The sequence below is a fragment of the Rhopilema esculentum genome, chromosome 7 (genome assembly GCF_057945365.1).
Source record: "Rhopilema esculentum isolate cy_ngs chromosome 7, ASM5794536v1, whole genome shotgun sequence".
NCBI classification, from domain to species: domain Eukaryota; kingdom Metazoa; phylum Cnidaria; class Scyphozoa; order Rhizostomeae; family Rhizostomatidae; genus Rhopilema; species Rhopilema esculentum.
This window is the reverse complement of record NC_142821.1, coordinates 11,708,813-11,731,500: the sequence shown is the minus strand read 5'-3', so window position 1 is coordinate 11,731,500 and position 22,688 is coordinate 11,708,813. Positions and strand designations below refer to the sequence as shown.

The following is a 22,688-nucleotide window of genomic DNA, read 5'->3' as shown; positions in this document are numbered from 1 at the left end:
AAAACGTGTTTAAAATGAAGTTTCGTCGATTCGAAAAGGCGCTTTATTTTTAGAAAATAATCACATGCAGGGCTGCAGGCACGATTCTGTTTGAGATGTCAGTGGTTTTATTTCACTTCAGACAATTTGAGGAGTTAACGAAGCTAAATCCGCACAAATAGCAATATTCTCCTTTCTCGTAAACGTTCAAGCTTGTTTCTGGATTCGCAATCCATCTTTCAATTTTGTTTTTATTGCTTTTGTTGAAATTGACAGCGCTTAATCATAGAGTATGAAAAAGTGTTAAGGCGTTGTCATGAACAATGAACATTTGAAAAAAAATTATCAGCAGGGAAGTTAAATAATAGAATTACTGGGAAGTGTGGAAAGATTGGTATGTTTCTCGATATATCTTTGTTTGCAACCTAAAAGTGATTCCTAATCGCTCATTGCTCTCGAACAAGTGATTTCAAATCGCTTCTGTTGTAAGCGAGAAGGAGGTTGTTGAACGATGGATCCAAAGCCTCGTCTCTCCCTTTTACAATTTCATTCTCCTTCGCAATTCCTTCCCCCGTTCTTCATCCTTTGACTCTCTGAAGCTTTGGCACCCAGGGTATCACTTTGGCTGCAAGACGAAAAGCTACTCGCAGAAAAAGTAAAGCTATTTCCAGTTTTGTATGACAAAACAGAAAAAGGCTATAAAGAGAAGGATATCTACAACAAAGGTGGGTTAAAGTAGCTGAAAAACTGGAATTTTTTGAAAGTGTTATTGCATTCAGTTCTTTGTTTTAGCGCATATATGTTTAAAATATTTTCTTCGGTAATATTCTGTGGCACTGCGCACGTTTTTATAAATAAGCTGTAATTTTTTGTGATTTTTTTTTCGAGCAACGGTATGAATTTTACAAATCCTTCGGTGCAAGGAACAGTTGTTAGCTTCGTCATTTTTCCTGAAAGATGTAATGGAAACTTTTTTGCAAAAAATGGTTAAAGTGAATGGATTTATTTTTGCACAGGTAAGGGAGGCCGTATTTTGCACAGGTAAGGAAGGCCGTATTTTGCAAAGGTAAGGGAGGCCGTATTTTGCACAGGTAAGGAAGGCCGTATTTTGCACAGGTAAGGGAGGCCGTATTTTGCACAGGTAAGGGAGGCCGTATTTTGCAGAGGTAAGGGAGGCCGTATTTTGCACAGGTAAGAAAGGCCGCATTTTGAACAGGTAAGGGAGGCTGTATTTTGCATAGGTAAGGGAGGCCGTATTTTGCACAGGTAAGGGAGGCCGTATTTTGCACAGGTAAGGAAGGCCGTATTTTGCAAAGGTAAGGGAGGCCGTATTTTGCACAGGTAAGGGAGGCCGTATTTTGCAGAGGTAAGGGAGGCCGTATTTTGCACAGGTAAGAAAGGCCGCATTTTGAACAGGTAAGGGAGGCTGTATTTTGCACAGGTAAGGGAGGCCGTATTTTGCACAGGTAATGAAGGCCGTATTTTGCACAGGTAAGGAAGGCCGCATTTTGAACAGGTAAGGGAGGCTGTATTTTGCATAGGTAAGGGAGGCCGTATTTTGCACAGGTAAGGGAGGCCATATTTTGCACAGGTAAGGGAGGCTGTATTGGTCCAATGTTCCAGTAGGCTCTTGATCGTCATATCGGCGATTTTTCTGCGGTTCAAAATAGGCTGTAAGTTTATCTTTGGCTGTATCGTAGGCACTTGCTTCACCGGTGTTTTCGAGCTGATAAAAAATCTCTCTCACTCGGGGGCCAGCTTGGTATAACAACAGCGCCCGTTTACGAGTGTTATCGGTGATGCCTGCGGCAACAGTAAACATTTCAAAATCGGAAATCCATTTTTTCCACGAAATCGCAATATTTGTGGCAACCTCTCCGCTATCGGGATTAAATTCGGGAACAGGCTGTAGTGAAACGGCGTGCGACATACTGGTGCACTGGTTTCCTCTTATTTTTACTCGTCGCCAATATGATATTTACGTATATGAGGTGAAAGGCCAAGGCAAGACATGAGACTTCATACAGCAAGCAAACTCATCTCTATTCACACGCGTGTTTACATGGTGTCTACGCGTTGCCCAGGAGGCCTGGGACCTACTCTACTACATGAGCAAAGTTACATACTGCAGTATTAGTTACCATTAAGAATAAATCATTGATATATAAATTAAATAGAAGAGGCCTTAGGACTGATCCTTGTGGTATACATGCAAAGGTTGAATATTGGAGTTATGTCTCCTAATTTAAGATCTTAAGGAAACATTTTCTGGAGCAATTAATAATTGAAAATTGTCGTCAGTAATGGTAAAAAATGTCTTCGTTTTCTTTCAGTATCCGCGGAGGAATACTTTCACTTGTAGTGAAAATGAAATGAAAATGAAATGAATGGAAATTTCAGGGAAAAAAGGGCTCAAATAAATCTATCAACCAAAGATGCTTACATGAATGAAATGGAGTTCTCCTTGATGAGAAGTCTCAATGAGACCATAGCCGAAAAGCAAAGAAGGGTGTCACAGAGAGAGGATGATGCTGATGTACAATAAAACGAAAATGAAATTCAATAAATAAATTCGATGTACAACAAAACGAGATTCCAATTGCATTACATTCCAATACAATTTTATATTTTCGAAACTCCTTAATTTGTAATCATGGATAAACTTATCATAATACATCATGCAAGAGAAGGTACATCTTATTATCTATTTATAAATCGACAAACGTTATATGAAGAAATGTGGTAAAAATAGAAATTCTTTGCTGTAGGAAATGAGTTTCATTATTGACCCAAATAACATAAGATAAAACTTCATCAAAGCCAAATACTTGAGAGCATTGAAATAGTATTTGGCACCGGTTTTGTTTGTTCTAGATGGGTTGAACTTTCAATTTTATCTGCCAAAAAACTTTAGTCTGTGCCTCCGATGAATTGGATTATAGGTTGTATTCATAGAGTTAACATTTCTTTTCTTTATAAAACAATGGCCCTGTGTTATAAGTAACTTCGTGAGTCTTGTCTCTCGTGATGTTATTGGGAGCCCTTAACTGAATACCACAACTGGTTGTGGCTTATCCAACCCCAACGTCTCTAATTTCTGCATAACCGAAGCTTCAGCGGAAGCATTAGCGACGATGTATGTTGCCGAAATAGTCGCTTGAGACTGGCTTGGATTTGTGGCTGCAATTGATTCCCTGCAATGATGCGATCTCTTGCACCAACAGCTCATGACTATGGTGATAATAAGTATCAAGGCTACAGCCCCAACTGCACCACCGATGTAAGTTCCCGTTTTGCTGGCCTTAGAGGAAGAACCGTCTCCTACAGATAAATCGATATTTTCGATAAAGCAAGAAGTTTTGCGAAAGATAATATCACAAAAATTGACTGAAAACAGCTTGTAAAAGGGTATCTCAAAGAAATACTCTAAGAACTTCCCGATTTTGAAGAATCCGAATTTCATTTTCGCTTTTCAAGACGTATAGGCATACACATAGATTTGATCAAGATAAATGGAATTTTACACAACATTTCAACATTACACACCATATCTTATTTTTTATACAACATTTTTGTTTAATTCACGTATGATTCCATATCAAAAAATAACATTTAAATGAAAAATGGTTTTGTATCTTCTTTCACTGTTCTCAAACTACATGTTCAGTGACAAGTTGTTGTATTTTACTTTCCAGATATTCACTAGCCTGCGTGCAGACTCTACTGTTTTCAACTCGGCTTTCTACCTTTCCGTTGAGTCGAATTTATAATTCAACTCAACGGAAAGGTAGAATAAAGGAAACATAGGAGCCGAGAACAATAAATTTTTAATTCAACTCAACGGAAAGGTAGAAAAAAGGAAACAAAGGAGCCAAGGTGAAAACAGTTGAGTCTGCACGCAAGCTAGATATTCACAGAAGTGCATATTATAACAAGAAAGTGTTTCCACTCCATGGAAGGTATCTTCTATTAGTTTGTCCAAAAAAGACATAATTGTGAAAAAATATGGGAAACTACAGGGCCTTTGAACAAATTACAAGTAGTTAACAATTTGATATAAACCTGCTAATATTTCAATGAAACAAAATTGTTATAACTCGGCATTTCCGACATTCCACACGACATTACAATGTATTTGCTAAAAAATGATAGTTACCATTTCCAATCAATCTACAGCTTGTTCCATTTCCGGAATACCCTTTTTTGCAAACACATGACGACACGGCTCGTATTGAAATACAGTCTGCGTTCACACTGCAATTAGCACAAACATGCAGATCTGAAACGAAAAAGTTTAAAAGCTCGTTACAATATTGAAGTTCATTGCAAACACTAAAATTGATCATCCGAAAAGACTTAAAAACAATGACAAATTTGTATAGATGATGCAGGCGTTATTGGAAAAAAAGCCTTTTAACCTTTTGTTGCTTGTCTATGGCTTGACTAAAACATCCACCGACTATGGCATGAACCAATTGAGAAGTGTAAGAGATGCACGAGAGACTCAAATTGGCAAAGATTATGCTTTGCGGCAAGCTACCTTTTCAAAAAATTTTATTTTGCAGCTATATTAAAAACATGGAAGATGTTCCAACATTCTGCAAATATAAGGAGATCTTAGAAAACAGACGCTTAAAGTAAATGGCATTCATGCATCGTTCTTGTAGTATGAAGAATTATCTATTGGATTCAACTGAATGATACTAAATTCACTGAAATAATATTTCATAATTTTTGGGGTAATAAAATAGAGAAAATTGCAGCAAAAGGTAATTACAATCTTTTAGGCAGGAATATCCATTCCATGCATAACCACTTTTGCATGAGCACCTGTATGAACCAATGGTATTGATACATGTTACATCGGAGCCGCATTTGTCTGCCCATTGTGCACATTCATCTTCATCTGTAAATGAAATGTTGTGGACTTTCTTATAATTTACTTGATTACTCATACTCATAATAACGCGGGGAGTTCTTATTCTTATTAGTGCCCACGATGACATCTGTTAATTCTAGAATAATACGCTTTTGGCTTCCTCGTATGCTGAAAATGTCTTTCGAAATATAGATTTAGTAACAAAAACTTCCATTTTCGACTCCAATCTCTATAGAGGAAATTTTGATTGGCCTTAAACTATTTATTGAGAATGGTCTTTTGCAGAAATCATTAGAACTAACAGCTAAGTTAGATAATTTTGAACTCGTAAAGTCGAGATGATTCTCGCTGACATATTTCATTTGACATGTTGAAGAACGAAGGATAGAGATGAAAACGTTTCAAATCAATCAAACTAAAGTGCTATTGTATGCTTCTATATTGAATAGGTAGTTTATAACTTGCTAGTCAGAGTTTTATCCTGTAAACTTTACAAGATAGGACTATCACATTTTTAAATGCAAAAGTGAGAGTTGGGGAAAAAAGAAAGAATTAAATTTAAAGCTCATTCTTGGCTTATTTTTGCAGCAAAATGTGTAATGCGTGTTCGGCACATGAGAAGTGCGACGTTTGAACCAGGCCTTAGGTTCCGCACATGAAAAGTACGACGTCTATATTGACGTCGCGCTTCTGCCGTTCGGCACGGCAAGACCAGCCGAGCCAACCGTTCTGCCGTACTTAATCAATTTTGTCGAGCTAAACTAAGTTAAACGTCGAGCTTTTCATGTACCTAATTTATCAATTTGGCTCGTCACATGATAAGCACGATGCATAACCCGGGCCTAAACGTAAGAATTACGTGGAGTGATCACATCGAGAGGAAAGACCAGGATACTGCTTGCAAAGCATTACTGCTTGCAAAGATACTGCTTGCAAAGCATTACTGCTTGCAAAGATACTGCTTGCAAAGCAGTTTTCTCGGGTTCCTTAAACTACCTTCGGGATATAGGAAGCAAATACAAAACAGCAGAATACGATGAATTTGTATTGTATTTTTTATTTGCTTTTACCTAGCATCCGAAGGTAGTTTTTAGAACACTGAGAAGCTATGCTTACCGAGCAGTGTCCTGGTTCTTTCTCTCGATGTGACCACACCTCGTGATTCCTATGCCTGGAATTACAAAGAGCTGGCGACTCTCCTTACTCTGGGTGAAAGTTTGGTCATGTCAGCGACTCGAACCACGGACCCTTGGGTCTGTAGTCAGCGCCTCTAACAACTGAGCCATCCTCGCACCCAACTGATAAGCACCAGGACCAGATGGAGTTGTGCAAGGGGACTGGTTAAAGAATTTCAGCATGATTGAAAAACACTTTCATGAATCTCTTGAGGATAGAACACGCACGTTGGCTAAGAAAAGTGAACTAAATCTTATAATGAATTACTTCTATCGCCTGCGTTTTGCAAAAAATACCTGTGCAATGTGTGCCATTCCCGATGAAACCTCTTTCGCAGTAACAATGATATGAACCAACAAAATTTATGCAATTGGCATGACGATGGCATCTATGTGTTCCTCCAGTACATTCATCGATATCTAAAGCTAATAATGTAGTTCAAAATCATTTCATTCTTATTCCTTTAGAATATTAATCTTACAACATTAACAATGAACAAAGTAAGGCTTCACTTCATTGTATACAAAATTTCATTTACCCTTTTTCACATTCTACTGATATACTCACTGTCAAAATTAATATTTGCTATAATAAATAGGTAGGAAGTACCAGCTAAAAACCATTGTTTTGCCGGCGTTAGCACCTCCCATACCTACACGCTGCTCAATGGCGGCGCCAGCCACTAAGCTCTGGGGGGGGGGGGAACCAAAAAAATTTATGCCACGTCCTTTTAACCACCAGAACACGCCATTTTACCAACAGGGAGCGCCAATTTTATCCGAAGTGAACGCCTATGACAAAATTTTGTTTGAAAATTGGCAGTTTGAAAATCATAGGATTACATCACAAAAAGTACGGTGTCAAAATATTACCCCTCCCCCAACATTTTCTCATTGAATTTAGACGAAATACAAAATCGATTCTGCTGAGAACTGGGGGGGGGGGCGTGTCGCCCCAGTCCCCCCCGTGGCGCCGCTACTGACGCTGCCTATGCATGATAGATGATACATATCTAAGCTTTTACATTTCAAGCTTCTAATTTCGGCTGCAAAAGTAACGTCCATAACTAATAAATGTGTTAGAAAAAATTATTCTCCTCGATAAAAAATGCAGCCAAATTCTTTTTCACTTTTGGAATATTATGAGATATTGAGAAAAGAGAGGTTTAGCTTTTCCGTGTAGCTTTGTTTGTTTTTAAAGGGCTTGTTCGTTATTTTTCTGGCAGGTTACAGTATTGCATCATGTGATATGTTTTCTGTCACGAGTTATAAATATAACAATGTACCGTAATGCCTCAAACAAACGCCCCCCTCAAATAAGAGCACCCTCGAATAAACGGCCACCTTAAAGGTGAAGTAATTGAATAAGGTCCCCCCCCCAATCGAATAAGCGCGCGTCTCTCGAATAGGCGCCCATCCTTCAACCTTCAGAAACGGGCGCTTATTCGAATTTTCAACGAAAACATAATTGGAAAGCAATTCAACAAGAAAGATTAATGAACAACACAATTTGCAACCAAATCACTTTTTAAATAAGCGTCTCCTCGATTAAGAACCTCCCTCGAATAAGCGCCCACCTTAAAGCCTTAAAAATTAAATAAGCTTATTCGACGCGTTACGGTAAATGTACACATGAAAAATCATCTACAGATAGTGGGCTCAGTTGTTTTATCATTATAAGGTTTTAAGATCATTGTTTCTCTTTATTTCATTCATTTAATGATTCCAAGTAATCGCCATACTCAAAATCAGGTTACCCTGGCGATCAGAGTCCTAGTGAGCATAGCACCCATGGTAAAAGGCACCAGGACCAGATGTTGTGCAAGGACACTGGTTGAAGAGTTTCAGCATCTTTTGAATGCACTTTCAGGAGTGTCTCGAGGATTGGACTCGTTAAAGAATTTCAGCATAATTTCAAAAAGACTTTCAAGAGTCTTTTGAGGATGGGACACGCACGTTGGCTATGAAATATGAACTAAATCTTATAATGAATTACTTCTATCGCCCGCGTTTTGCAAAAATATACCTGTGCAATGTGTGCCATTCCCGATGAAACCTGCTCCACAGAAACAAAAATATGTATCAATTACATTTATGCAAGTGGCATTAGGATGGCATCTATGAGTTCCTCCAGTACATCCATCTGAAAATAATAATATAGTTCAAAATCACTTTATTTTTATTCCTTTAGAATAATAATCTTACAACATTAACAATGAACAAAGTAAGACTTCACTTAATTGTATACAAAATTTTATCTACCCTTTTTCATATTCTACTGATATACTCACTGTCAAAATTAATATTTGCTATAAAAAATAGGTAGGAAGTACCAGCTAAAAACCATTGTTTTGCTGGCGTTAGCACCTCCCATACCTACACGCTGCTTATGCATGATAGATGATACATATCTAAGCTTTTACATTTCAAGCTTCTAATTTCAGCTGCAAAAGTAACATCCATAACTAATAAATGTGTTAGAAAAAATTATTCTCCTCGATAAAGAATGCAGCCAAATTCTTTTTCACTTTTAGAATATTATGAGATATTGAGAAAAGAGAGGTTCGGCTTTTCCGTGTAGCTTTGTTTGTTTTTAAAGGGCTTGTTCGTTATTTTTCTGGCAGGTTACAGTATTGCATCATGTGGTATATTTTCTGTCACGAGTTATAGATATAACAATGTACCGTAATGCCACAAACAAACGATCCCCTCAAATTAGAGCCCCCCTTGAAAAAGTGCTACCCTAAAGGTGAAATAATTGAATAAGCGCCCCCCCCCACACGAATAAGCGCCCGCCTCTCGAATAAGCGCCCGTCCTTCAACTCTCAGAAACGGGCGCTTTTTCGAATTTTCAAGGAAAACAGAATTGGAAGACAATTCAACAAGAAAGCTTTATGAACAGCACAATTTGCACCCAAATCTGCTTTTTGAATAAGCGCCCCCTCGATTAAGCGCCTCCCTCGAATAAGCGCCCATCCTAGAGCCTCAAAAATTAAATAAGCGCCCGTGCGCTTATTCGAGGCATTACGGTAAATGTACCTAAGCTTTTCCCTTTAGGCATTACGGTAGCAATATGATGCATAAAGGGAAAATAAAAGCCAAATAGCTGGTCGAATTATTTCAATATCTGAAAACAACTTCATTGATTACAATAAATAACAGATGTACTACCTGTTGATTTACAATTAAATCCATCTCCAGTGAAGCCAAGATTACATTCGCAATAATATTTGCGTGACCATGAAAATAAGCATACAGCATTGGTATTGCATTTCTTACAATACGAAATATCTGAAAATAAGAACCATATAACCTCATTACAATGTTCAACTCACTGACAGCTTTAAGAAGGATCACAAGGGGAAATTTACAATAGCTAATTATTAATTTTTCTTTATAGCGTAGATTAATTTGCATAAAAAAAGTTATTATATATTCATTGCTCTTTTATGCTATTATCCGAAAAAAATACCAAAGAGCTTAAACAATGGCCCATTTATCCTTCTCTTGTTATCAAAGTACGGATGCAGAGACATAAACTTTTTAGACTATGAAATGTTCGTTGGAGAAAACAATCAGTTGTGCAAAGTACTAATTATATCTTTATCAAAATAACAGAAGATTTGCCCCAACGTTGAAGTTCCTTAAAAACAAGGTGCTTACATTGTTTCATAAATTAGCTCTTATACTTTTTCGTAAAATATTTTTTATTTTTGACTATTTTCAAGGTTTTCGTTCATACAAGTTGTTATTAGAAAAAAGTGTATTCTGCATTTAAAATGTCTCAGCTATCATACAACAAACAGTATGTTATTGTATTGAGTGGATTACCATGGATAAAAGGTTGATTCAATGCTATTTTTAAGAGTTAAGAATGCATTCCGGTAATAGCTTGCTTGGCCAAATACTTAAAGACTCATTGCTATTAATGAGCCTTTGCGAGCGTGGCGACAATCCAAACAATGGCAGTAAACTTCTACGGATTTACCAAAATTGATTTCAGACTGTCTAAAAATGCATTATGGGATGCTTAAGAATTCATAGCATACCATTATGATCATCAACCACCTTGTCTTTGTTGAATCTTATATATCCAATAAGAAAACCACGGTTACTGGAAGATGTAACTAGACGAGCAGCTACAAAGTGGACAAATTGCTGCTTTACAATGTAGGTTCGACTCGATGACTCCCTGCACAGTTTGCCACTAACGCTCGTGGAAAGATATGGTAAATGAATAAAATAGTGAAGTTGGGTAGTGGATTCTGAAAGTCAAGAACAATAAAAAACATTAAACGCTAAATTGATGCTTTCATGTAACTTTAAGACTACTGTTGGGACACTGGGCTTAACCCTGAGAAATTCAAGATAATTATTTCACTACATTTTAGTGGATCATCAGCAATGACATAGGCATTTTTGTTTGAAGTTGTAATCATAAAGGGATGTGCACACAGGACAACCCACACGGCAACATTCAAATTGAGTGAATTTTGTTTGAGAGCAGGGGCGTCACTTAAGGGGGGCATGGGGGGATGGCTCAGTCCCCAACCACAAAAAAGAAACGTTTGGCAGGACAAACTCACCCTGGGTACCAGACGTACTATATATAAAGTAGAGAGTCTGGTTTAGTGAGCCCAATTCTCGTTCTGGTGTGTTGATATTACCCAATCAGGAGCGAGTGTACAGATTTCTGTACGTACAAAGGTCACAGCGAAACAATTAACTTAGCTCTGGTGTAAAACATTGATCAGAACACAACATAAGTAAATGCTAGCGACCGTAACGACTGAGTTTGAAGATGCGGTATTTTCCGCATGTTGTGAAACTTAACACAGAACAGCATTGAAAACCTTGTTTGTAGAGAGAAAAGACACCTTCGCCATATTACCAACTGGCTTTGGAAAGTCTCTGACATTTCAGGCTGTGCCTCTCATTGCAAAGAAATTAGGCCTCGTAGTGAAATGCAGTAAATAAGAAACACGGCAAGGCGCCGGGAACAAACAACAACATACACAAGTAAATCAGTTATGGCTAATATTTCGCCCGGCATACGGGGCTTTGCTTATCGTATTGGCCATATTTGCTGCGGTGAACTTCCAACGTCATGATTCTAACCGCCGCGGTGTCCAAGCGCGCTGCCTTCACAACAGGGGCGTCGCGACCGGGGGTGTGGGGGATAGTCATAGTATCTCAACCTGCCCCCCCCCCCAAACAATAGTAACTCAACAGAAAATTTCAAGTAAAATCCGTATTTTAGAGACCTTCATGTCATAAAATCAATAAAGGATCAAGCAAAGGTAGTTGCTCCGTTGGTTAAATATGATATTCCTTGATATGAATGAAGGTAAACAAACTACTGATTTGAAGATCTTAATATTTCTTGTTGGTACTAAATTTAAAAAATTCAGGCTCTCTTTAGGTGAAATTGTGCCTTGTAACAATTTCCTTTAAAGTTTCTCGGTAGAAGCGTCAACTGCAATTCACTTTGAGCTCCAGATTTTTTTAACATTCAAAAGGCATGCTAAGATGGAAAGAGGGATCTAAATTGACAACAAATGCTGCTTGTTACCTAGCTTTAGAAGTAACTGACAACATGGTTCTTTTCAAGACCACGGCGAAATTGTACCAGTTGTTTTATCTGCTGTTCAATTTGTTTGCAAAAAAAATTATTTTCAATAAGACTAGGAGGATTGCTTTAGTGAAATGGGCTTAAAAGAGTGCATTTTCCAGGGAACTGCACATGTTTTACACCTGATTTGATTGGAATCTTGAGGTAGAAAGTCTATTATCACTGTATTAATAATGTCGACTTAACAGAGCTATATATAATACATTTGCTTTAATACTTCCAAATCCTCTTCTGACTACTGAGTATCTTTTTATTTATCCGACAGTTTTGTTTCACAGGCCTAGTCTGTTAAATTGACTACAGTTCTTTCAAGTAAGTTCACCAGAACGAAAATGGGGCGCACTAGACCAGACTCTCTATTATTTTATATAGTGAGTCTGGTACCAAGGATAGACAAAACTGATTATGCAGGGCAAATGTTGTCTGTTTTGATAGGGCTGCCTATTTGTTATTCTTGTAACTGTAAAAAGATAGAAGGTTATGCTTGACATTTGTCTACTCCAAAAGTAAAATGATACAGATTACCAGTGACACGAAATATGAAATGCAAGCGTGAGCTAGGGCTGGATGGAATAGATTTCCAAATAGATTCTGGTTTCTTCAACTGAGGATTGGAATGTTACACTGTTAGTAAATATTTGCATCTAATTTTTAGAGCCATACAGAAAAGACAAGCAATGCTTGCAAGAGTGAAAAGGTGGGTCGGTGAAAGAGTGCGACCAACGTTCGACCATCTCTTTCATTGAGGCTCTGGTACCCAGGGTGCTTCAGTGTCCTAAAAAGCATACCTTTTCAGTGTCCTAAAAACTACCATCGAAGGCTAGGTAGCAAAGAACACAATACAAAACAATACAAGTTTGCTGCTTATTAACGGCATTTCATTCCTCATTTTGTTTATTTATATGGAGTTGCTTTTCGTTAGAGCTTTGCATTTTGAGCCTCGTTGAAACCACTCATACCATTAGGCATCTCCTCTGCTGTTACATGCTCTATCGAAATTAGCGTCGAGCGAAATTGAAAATTTTGCAAAGCAGCATTGTATAAGAAAACTTTAAAAAAAGTTTATCATTGAATAATAATTCATAATAATTCATAATAATTCAAAAAGCTTATCATGAATGAATAATAATGATTAATAATCATTGGTCCATAAGCTAGAAAATTCTAATTTTAATGGCTCGAACTTACCCCGTACTTCAGTATATTCTTGGCACGTAAAGTTTCTTTCCTCCGTATATCGACCGGCGCTATAAAAGTCTAAATCCATAACTGACACTCTTAAATTTTGACGTTCACCCAAATGTATCATCGACCAACAGTAGAGGTTTCCGGAGTATTCACTTGGCCATTTGTTTGTAAAGGAAACAGCACCAACGGAGCTAGAAGATATTATTTATTATTTTGATACGCAAGCAAGATACCTTTAACAATGGTAACCATTTGAGGATGACTATCAAAATCCATTTTTGCGTAGGGAAAACGCGCATCTAACTGAAACCTGGCGCTTGGCTAGCCCCCGGCTAATGCTGGCTAGCCTCCTCTCAGGCTTTTAAGGCAAGTGTCTATAGGTACTTTGTTTTTCTTGTTTCCGGAGAAAGGGTGATACCATCAAAGAAAAGGTTTCTTCTTTGTGATCCAACTTAATTTGTGAACCACCTGAGTGTGAAATTGAAAAACAGAACAAAAAATCAGAAACAACTTCAAAAACAACATATTACTCATCTTCCGAGTCTAAACATAACTTTGATACACGATTTTCGGTGCCTAAGCATGTTTTTTAAATATCTCTTTGAACTATTTTTTAATTGCAAAGGAACTTAAATGTAACTTGATTTAGAATAACAAATGCCTACAGCACTACTGATGCATTTTTGAGGCACCAAATGCAAAATAATTTGCCTTTATATGATTATCATTTTCACAACAATCTTAAGCTACAATTTTATTCAAAGCATGTTGCCGTTTGTCATTTCGAAAAAGTGAGATACAGTTATTAAAAACAGCTACAAAGCTTCTTGGTACAAAAAAAGTTAAAAACAAATGCATTATTGAAATTTTAAAAGTTGTAACTGATAGACCAAAACGTAGTCATGATTGTTCCTTTCATCATGAAAAGCATTTCAATTAAAAAAAAGGATGTTAAGAAACTCTATTGTATTCTTTACAGGTAGTGGGTAAGTGATATTTTAAAATTTTTGCTTACAGATAGTGTGTCGGGAATTTGTTTTAGTTCTCCGCGACAATAAACTCTCACAGGAATGAACTCAAAGAATCAATCTGGTTGTGATTAACTCGCTGTGATAGATTACTTCACTCTCGCTAGTTGAACACTACTCTCTATAATGCTTGTCTGCTTATATACTCTTGCTACAGAAAGTTCTAGCTAAGAAATTGCTGACTAATCATGACACATTTTACGTAATGATACAAAGTTTCTAAATATTCCCCTTAGAGAATGTTCCCGATAAACCCCCAAAGTTCTAGAAGGTTGTAAACGAAATCGAGACTTTGTTTACCTCAGAAGAGTGACTAGGCCTTAATGGCTAACTAAGATATTGTGATAATCGCGACTGTAAGATTATCCGGTGTATAACAACGAAAGAACGCCCGAACTCGAACTTCAAAACTTCATTTTGCATTCTCACGCATAACATAACATAACAAACCGGGTGCATGCGCAACGTAACATAAATACGAGGCTAATAACGTCACAGCGACTACAAATACAGGGATTACATAATCATGACTAAGCAAGTATGCTGGCAGATAATTCGAGGTAATTATGTATCACGTAGGCAAATGTCTAGAATGTTCTAAATACTACTAGGTTTCTCGGCGACAAATGAGCATTTTAGAAAATCGTTGTAAAACATATTTTGTTCACTATGAGGTCAATAAACCACGTCCTATATATTGCTTTGAACAAATTTTGTACGATCTTCAAATGATTAGTTGAAAAGGTATATGTTCCAGATTTCAAGACAAAAATGAGGTATTTTGCTATGTTTATTGGGATTGTTTTCTGTCAAACTTGTCTGCAAATCTCATTTCTATATTAAGTGTCTATCCTTCCAGACAATCTGTTGAATAGAATCTTTGGGAAAGGGGCACAACCACAAAAAGAGCTAAAACGGGGGGTTCTTCTCCTCCAATTGCTCTAGCACTTGAAACTGCTCTTTATTATGAAATGGTGCCCCCGATGTAAGAAAAAGTTTTTCTCTTGTCATAAAAAAACCACTCTTTCATAGTGAGCGCATTTTGATATAGAAAGACCCTTTCTATACCAAAGACTCTTCCAGAAAACTGCAATATCTTGTTAATAAAGTAAATACGCTAACCAAATCTTACTAATACAAAAATGATCTAGATTCATTGCATGCTAGTGTAATGTCGTTATATAGTATTTGTGTATACCATTGTTTAGTGTTGACCTTTGTATTTTGTATTGTCACGCTGTTATTTGTATGTAGTCCCTTTGTAGTCTTTATTGTAATCTAATCAGTTCACGACTAAACAGGAGCATACCGTAAAAACCAGACCCTAAGACCCTCAGACCTAGGACCCTAAAGTACTCAAATCAAAAAGGACCCTTAACACCAGAAGGGTCTTCACCTCGATGACTGTCACCGGAGAATAGTTTATCACAGTTGACTGACACCATCGCATCATGGGGACACATCCACTGTCAAACGCGCATTCGTTCCTACTACGGCGTTGTTCCGCATATTCTCCGCATCAGCTGCTGTCTTCAAATGAGTCTGTCATGAAGTCAGTCAGACAGCGACAAGAACGTTTACGTCAGCCTTTTGGGCTTCTTCTAGTTACCTCTTCTTTTGTTCCCTTTGAGAGTGGTTGCCACGGAATTGATGTTTTCCTGCAAACTTTGCACAAATCTTTATATTAAAAAATATATCCTGAAAACCTCTGCCATTGGATTTTAAAAAAAAATTTACGGTGAGTCGTAGGGTCTGGTTTTTTACGGTATGCCGTAAACAAGCTACAGTTCAGTCGTGTGTGAGTTCTTACTTACTTACTCATATCACTCGTCTGTGTCTAACAGCATGAGACTGTTAGCATTTTGATATATGAAAATATCTGATACTGATATACTCCCAGCGTCTACAATCACGGTCAAAATTACTTGGAACACCTAACACTTTGCGCTGTGCTTTTCTATTTTTCATTTGTTTTCTTGAATACTACCACTTCCGCCCCCTTTCCCCCAAAACAATGTTGAAAGTATAGCAAAATATCAAACAATCCACAAGAAAAAGCGTACTCCATAACCCCTTTCTTTTCTCTATAGTAAATCAACATTGTTCCTAGGGGGAGAGGGGGATGGCTGAATTTGCCTTTGAAAACCTACGTTAGTGTTCCAAGACTTTTGGCAGTGATTGTATTTCTACAGGTAAATCATGATGGTTATTGCAATAATGCTACCAAGACATTACGAAGTGATCAAATTTTGTCACTTACTTGCATAACGGGCTATCTCCAACCAAAGGATCAGCTGTCTTATTCCTAAGTCTGTATTTGAAAGAGAATCCATCTCCGGTCGTCTCATTGTTGCTTTTGAACGTCAGATTTGCAAAGCCATCATGTGAATACATGTTAAAAAGTTTTTCAAGGGTGTTATTTGAACAAAACTTTCCAATGCTGTAGCCTGATCTAAAGCAAAAATCATCATTATATCAGCAATTAACTCAAAGCTGTAACGACTGAATGTTTAAATAGAATATCCAAACGGTGTAGCAAAGTTGAAACAATTCACTTCAACAACAACCTTCTCTTTCAAAAACATACTAGCAACTGTTATGCAACTATTTATATCTGTCAATCTTTAGATAGCAAGATTACCACATTAAGAGTACACTCTTTTTTTTAAAGGATAATTTTATAAGAACACGAGCCTCAAAACTGGACAAAAGTTTAAAACAAATTAAAAACAAGCCGAGGCTGAGCTTCTGCCAAATGCAATTTTGAACAACGTTTTTCTCAAAATCGAGGATTTTTAGCGATGTGTGGGTGCATTTTCCGTGAATATTCAAATTTGTCAGCAAATTAAGGCTGTTTCATTCCCTTTGTTGGCAATTGAGGCCTGAGCACCTCCTTAGAGCGAAAAAACTAGCAATCGCACTGCTTACACCCTCTTAATTTAAGAACAAATTAAAAACAATCCAGCCTCAGATTTTTGAAAGAATTGAGAACAGTCAGCCTAAACCTAAATTTACTGGTTCTTATAAAAAAGAGTGTATTTAACTACAAGATAGGTCATTGAATTCATTAGATTAAGTGGAATCCCGATATAACGAACTCTGAAGAGAACCAGAAAATAGTTCGTTATATCGGGAGTTTGTTAAACCGGGAAAGAACAGATATAGGTATTTTCGTAGTACAAGCCTAGAAATGCCTTTTGTGGGCTTGTTAAGACTCTCTCCAACTTTGGTGCACATTTTACTCCAAAAAACCAAGCTTGTGCGGAAATGTCCCCCAACCTCGTTTTGTTTCTTTTGTTTATTTTTTGAAGTGTATTTTGTTTTCTGCTGGGCTTTTTTATTTGTTGTGGAAGGTGGAAGGTGTCAACACCTAGTAAGAAAGGAATGAACTCTCGCGTTCGAAATCGACTTTCGAAGATATCGTTCTTGAAACTCTCGAAGAACTATCGCTCTTATCGAAGAAACTCTAAGAAATCGCTCTTGAAACTCAAGAAATTCTCGAGGAACTCGCAAGATAAAGGTTTCCCGTACAAGGACATAAACAAGGTGAAATCTTTCCGTTTATCGATAGAATCTTGATATAGTCGAAGAAATTCGGAATAAAGGATATCTTACATTCTTGGACGCTTACATTAATTATTCGTTGCTTATTTCGTTTGTTAGTTTTGTTAGATTATAAGATTCTCTTTGCCTTTGAGTATATATACAGTCCTCTTTAATTATTAGATAAATATATCTCTCGTATTTTCTTTAAGCCCTTGTGGGCGTATCTTACACGTAGAATTAAATGACGAGAACCCTACGTGTCTACGAAGTTCGTAAAAAGCTGGAGTAAAATATTCTTAATGTTAAACCATCGAAAATGAAAACCTTTATGTTCCTCTTATAAGCCTGGTTCCCATAAAATCGTAAGACCGTCGGCGACAGTCTGCGTTAGTCTGCGTTGGTCTCCCGATTTTATGGGAACACTTTCTTCCGATCGTTACGACTACGCCGAATGTGAATCATAAAGCCGAAAACCCACTCCGGAAAATGATCCACGGATCGGATCAGATTTTGTGTTGCGCATGCGCTTTGGATGCAAAAATGGTCACATGACTGATCCGTGACGGATCGAAACGGATCGAAAAAATAGTTGGAATCATTTCAACTTTTTTTACCGTTCCGATACAGTAGTTTTCTTTTGATCAAAATCGAATTAGAACTTTTTGAACAATAGAGCACTTGCGTCACGAGGCAAGAATCCCGTGGACCTCTCAATTGCCACTGGAGTTTTTCCTGAAAATTGGAAAACTGCCCCAATCTTTAAAAGTGGAGAAAAAAACAATCGTTCCAATTATAGACCGATTTCTGTGCTCCCATTTCTGGCAAGACTCTTTGAGAAATTGATTTACAACCAACTATATGATTATCTAGACAAAAATAAACTTCTGTATTCTGGCCAATCAGGTTTTAGAGAGTAACTTGCTTGCTTTCTGGCACTAATGACTGGCACATTAATATTGAGCGTGGAAAATTTACAGGAAATATTTTCATTGATTTGAAAAAGGCTTTTGATACTGTTGATCATGCCATACTTATTCAAAAGCTATCTAAGTACAGAATTCAGGGTCTTGAGCTTCAATGGTTCAAATCATATCTTAGCAGTAGGCAGCAATTCACTAAGGTTAATTGAGTGGAATCTGACATCGGAAGCATCAACTATGGTGTTCCACAAGGTTCTTGTTTAGGTCCACTTCTCTTCCTAATCTATATAAATGATCTGCCATTCGCCTTGAAAAACTGCAAAGTTACGATGTACGCCGACGATACTAGCATATCCTATTCCTCTAAGAGCATTGAGGATCTAACTGAAACGCTCAACAACGAATTGAAATGTTTGAAAGAATGGCTTCAGGGCAATAAATTGTCTTTGAATGTAACCAAGACTCGGGCAATGGTAATCGGATCTAAATCTGAAAAAGATTGGTGAAAACATTGTGGGTTCACCTGCATTCGTTATCGATGATTCCCCTGTAGAACTCGTCGACAGTATTAAGTATCTTGGTGTCCAAGTTGACCAATACCTCGTGTGGGACGAGCAAATTAAATCTGTTCAAGCCAAAGTCTCCCGCTCGTTAGGTTTTTTAAAATATGAAAAGAAATTTTTGCCAAAAAATGTACTTTGCAAATTATATAGAGGTATTGTAGAGCCACATTTTCGATACTGTTGTTCTGTGTGGGAGAGCTGTGCAGAGTTCCGACTGGTTAAGCTTCAAAAATTGCAGAATCGAGCCGCTAGAATTATTACAAATTGCAGCTACGATGCTCCTGCTGAAGCTTTGATTACAGAGTTAAAATGGCCAACTGTGAGGGATATGATCAGAAGTGAGACTGCAACAACTGTATATAAATCTGTTAATAGTCTCGCGCCTGATTATCTCTCGCATTTATTTGTTAGAAATTCCGAACGCAATTGTATCAACCTTAGAAATGCCGAAACTGACTTGCTAGTGCCATTCATGAAAACTAGTAATGGACAGAAAGCGTTCGCATTTCGTGGAGCAAAAATTTGGAATGATCTCAGCCGCGAGGCCAAGCAAGCTCCCTCTTTATCTTCTTTTAAAGGAGAACTGACACGCAAAAATAAGTTTGGCTAAATCGGTAGTTTGTGACAAGCAAATTCCGGGATCGAAAAAATTTTTTAAATCACAGTTACCGTTTTTGAAATACAGGCGTTTTAAGTTGAGAAACGACAATTGTTCCGACAACTTGAGACTCGAGGCAAAAATCGTCACGAGTGGGCGATCATCTTTGACGTCACAAGTGACATGTTCTCAACATGTATTGTGTTTCTCTATAGAAACCTTTAAGAAAATGCTGCGGACAAATGTTTATTTTGTGCATGTGAAAGGAGCTAATTTTTGCATTTTTGACACATAATTGACTTTTTCAATGGTTTGGGATTCTGAATCGGAGTTTTATTACACTGATTTCGAAACAAATGGAGAATTTCAGCCGTCTGAGTTTTTGCTACCAACCAGCTCTGCCGCTTGGGCAGACAGTCGTCCCATGGCTCAACATTGACGATGTTATGAACAAAGAACAGACTGGAAGTACAAACTGATATGGGATTTCTATTAAAAATAATGATTTTGCTACAATCTAAATGAGATCAGTTATCGTAAAGTTAGAATTTCATTTCAGATTGAGGCGTCTTTGTTCAGACTGCTTTGTCTGTATGTCCTAATTCGCTGAAATGCCTATGATGCCCTAAACGGAACTGCAAGTTATTCATTATCAATGTAGCATTCTATTATTGTTTTTCAATGTTTCAAACGCGTTAACTGTATCGTGATATTAGATAGTAAAGGCGGGTTAAAAGTCGACTTGTGCGGATTATATGCCATTTTCACCGGCCGTGAAGGGTTTCGGGAACTGATAAGTTACCTGGCAGTCGAAAAATCTGGAGTTACGAAAAAGGCTCTTAGCTCTTGTCAAAGAACTTGATTTCCTAGTCGAAGAAAATGCTTTTTAGCTGTCATAGGAATTTCAACTAGCGCATTATCTTCTTTTGCAAACAATTTTGACTTGGGTGGGGGATGGTCTTTTTCAAGACTAGGTTATTCCCTAGTATCTTAACCTCTGTTGAAATACAATAATCAAGTTCAGTGAAATTATAAAAATTATAAAATTATAATTATAATTATAAAAATAAAAACTTTGAAGAAACGGTATCAGTTTTCAAACAAAGTCGACTCCTTTTTTCACAAGGTTAGAGGTTCTTTCAATGTTTCCAAGCATGCTGGTTCGAAGATATCATGGCATAAAAATAAATTTTATGTGGATATTAGCGTCCTAGCAGACATGTAGCTAAGATTTTCTAGCTTCTTTATACATATAAATGAAATGCCTGACAATTTTTTGTCTTTTCACCGCGGACTGTTTTCAATAAAACACGAAACTTCATTTGTACTTTCACCGTTGCGGTGAAAGCCTTTACAACGGCATTGTTAACATGTCACTTGTGACGTCATCCGAGAATTTTAACAACTCCTGGCGATAATCTTGTTTCCGCTTCGGGAAATTCCCGAGTCCTGGCTGTGACGTAATTGACGGATAAAAGTGCAAATATCATAAAAACAGCAAATCTAAGAAGAAAACTTTTTCCAGATTTAAAGTCAGCGACAAATTTTGTATCGAATAAGCCAAAGTTATTTTTGTGTGTCAGTTCTCCTTTAAGAAAAAGATAAAGGGTTTTTTGTAAATTTATTGTAAATAGATGTAGATAAATTATTTATGATTGTAATTAGTTTAATTTTTCCGTTATTAATTTTAGTAATTTTTTAATTTGTAAAGTTTTTGGCACGGCCCCCTGAAAATCAGTCATGACTGACGGGGCTACCGTGCATAAATAATTTTAAAATGAAAAAAAAAATGGAGATAATGTCAACGCGCATTCCAATCTGAAAGGATCTGCGGATCGAAAGAACAACACGATCTGATCCGATCCGCTGATCATTTTCCGGAGTGGGTTTTCGGCGTAAGGGTCTGGAGAGTTGATGGTTCAGCTCAAAGAAAATTTTAATGAGAACACGGGTCGCCGACGTCGCCGATCCACGATTGTTAAGAAAAAATCACTTGGATGTAATTAACCAATCAAAGAGAAATGATTTGGCGCGTTTTTGCTTGCTGTTGTTTTGTTGTCATATTAAGATGGAAGATGTGATCGACGACACGTTCCCGACTCTGACGATTTTATGGAAACAGTTTTTATTTAATCGTTATGAAAGATAGAAGAAGGGATCGGCGACTCGTTCCCGACTCTTACGATTTTAGGGGAACCAGACTATAATTTGGTACCAAGAGATTGGCAAAGCTGCTATCACTTCTCTTCCAGCTGGCGGCTGATTGACGTCTCCAATTCCTTCAAATTCATATTTGTCTTCTCTCATTGCCAGTGTCTGATATGTAGAAAGTGCTCCTTAGTGTGAATATACGCATTCGCAGTATCTTCTGACGCGAATAAAATTTCATCTCCAGCTCTGAGTCTATCAGCCAGTACTTGAAATGTATTATCATCATGCTTTGACGATGACAATAATGATTTACTCTAAAAGAATGTGATAAATGAACGCCAAGAATAGTTCAGTATAAATAACAGATATAAAGTTTATGAAAAGTTTGTTATATCAAGGGTACTTATGATAAAGGGACCCACAATTTGATTCGTAATACCAAGAGTTCGTCTCATCCGGGTTTCCTTATACCGAAATAAGTTGTAAGGGGTTTGTTATGCAGAAGTCAAGGGACCAGACATTTTGTTCGTTATTCACTGATTTCACTGTAAGCACTTTAAAAAGTTGTATTTCTTCACTGTAGATACTCAAGATATTTACCTGGTTAGATTTACCTCTACATAATCTTCTTTGCAATCAGGCAATTTCCCTTGATGTCGAAGGTGGTCCAAATAATCTCCAAGAAGAACTGACTGCTATTCAGGAAATTAGACGGCGCGATTTGGATGTCACAGTATTCGTTGTTTGAGTAAGATTGGTAAGAGAATAACTGCGAGGTTGTCGTTGCGTTTAGATTCTGGTTTCTGCAAAGTGCGTACGCGTGTTGAAACAGCAAAGCAGCTGTCAAACATATGCATACGGCTCCCATTTTGATTTGAATTCAATGACGGTTAGAGCCCGGTTTAACTGGAGTTAATACCCGCGTATGTAACCTGGCAACCAATTTGTGTGTAATACACCTTATCAAGAGATCATGTCGTGCTCTGGATTGATCCGGCCATCTTAGGAGATCGCCTTCCAAGCAACAAA

General features: G+C 37.4%; 1 protein-coding gene across 3 annotated transcripts; it reads right to left on the bottom strand.

Moving 5' to 3' along the window:
• Positions 1–2,516: 2,516 nt before the first annotated feature.
• LOC135683525 (uncharacterized) lies at positions 2,517–22,543 on the bottom strand. Of its 3 annotated transcripts, none has more exons than XM_089109402.1 (11): positions 22,260–22,543; positions 21,692–21,973; positions 16,142–16,333; positions 12,854–13,044; positions 10,083–10,298; positions 9,205–9,324; positions 8,060–8,176; positions 6,331–6,459; positions 4,757–4,885; positions 4,136–4,258; positions 2,517–3,300 (listed from the first exon to the last, which is right to left on the bottom strand). In XM_089109402.1, the coding sequence occupies exons 3-11, from the start codon at positions 16,273–16,275 to the stop codon at positions 3,023–3,025; spliced, it is 1,437 nt and encodes a 478-aa protein (XP_088965528.1). In that variant the 5' UTR covers positions 16,276–16,333; positions 21,692–21,973; positions 22,260–22,543; the 3' UTR covers positions 2,517–3,022. The 3 variants fall into 3 exon arrangements, with proteins under 3 accessions (XP_088965528.1, XP_088965529.1, XP_088965527.1); XM_089109403.1 differs by having other exon boundaries at positions 21,724–21,973; XM_089109401.1 differs by lacking the exon at positions 21,692–21,973 and having other exon boundaries at positions 22,260–22,542.
• Between the last annotated feature and the right edge of the window lie 145 nt (positions 22,544–22,688).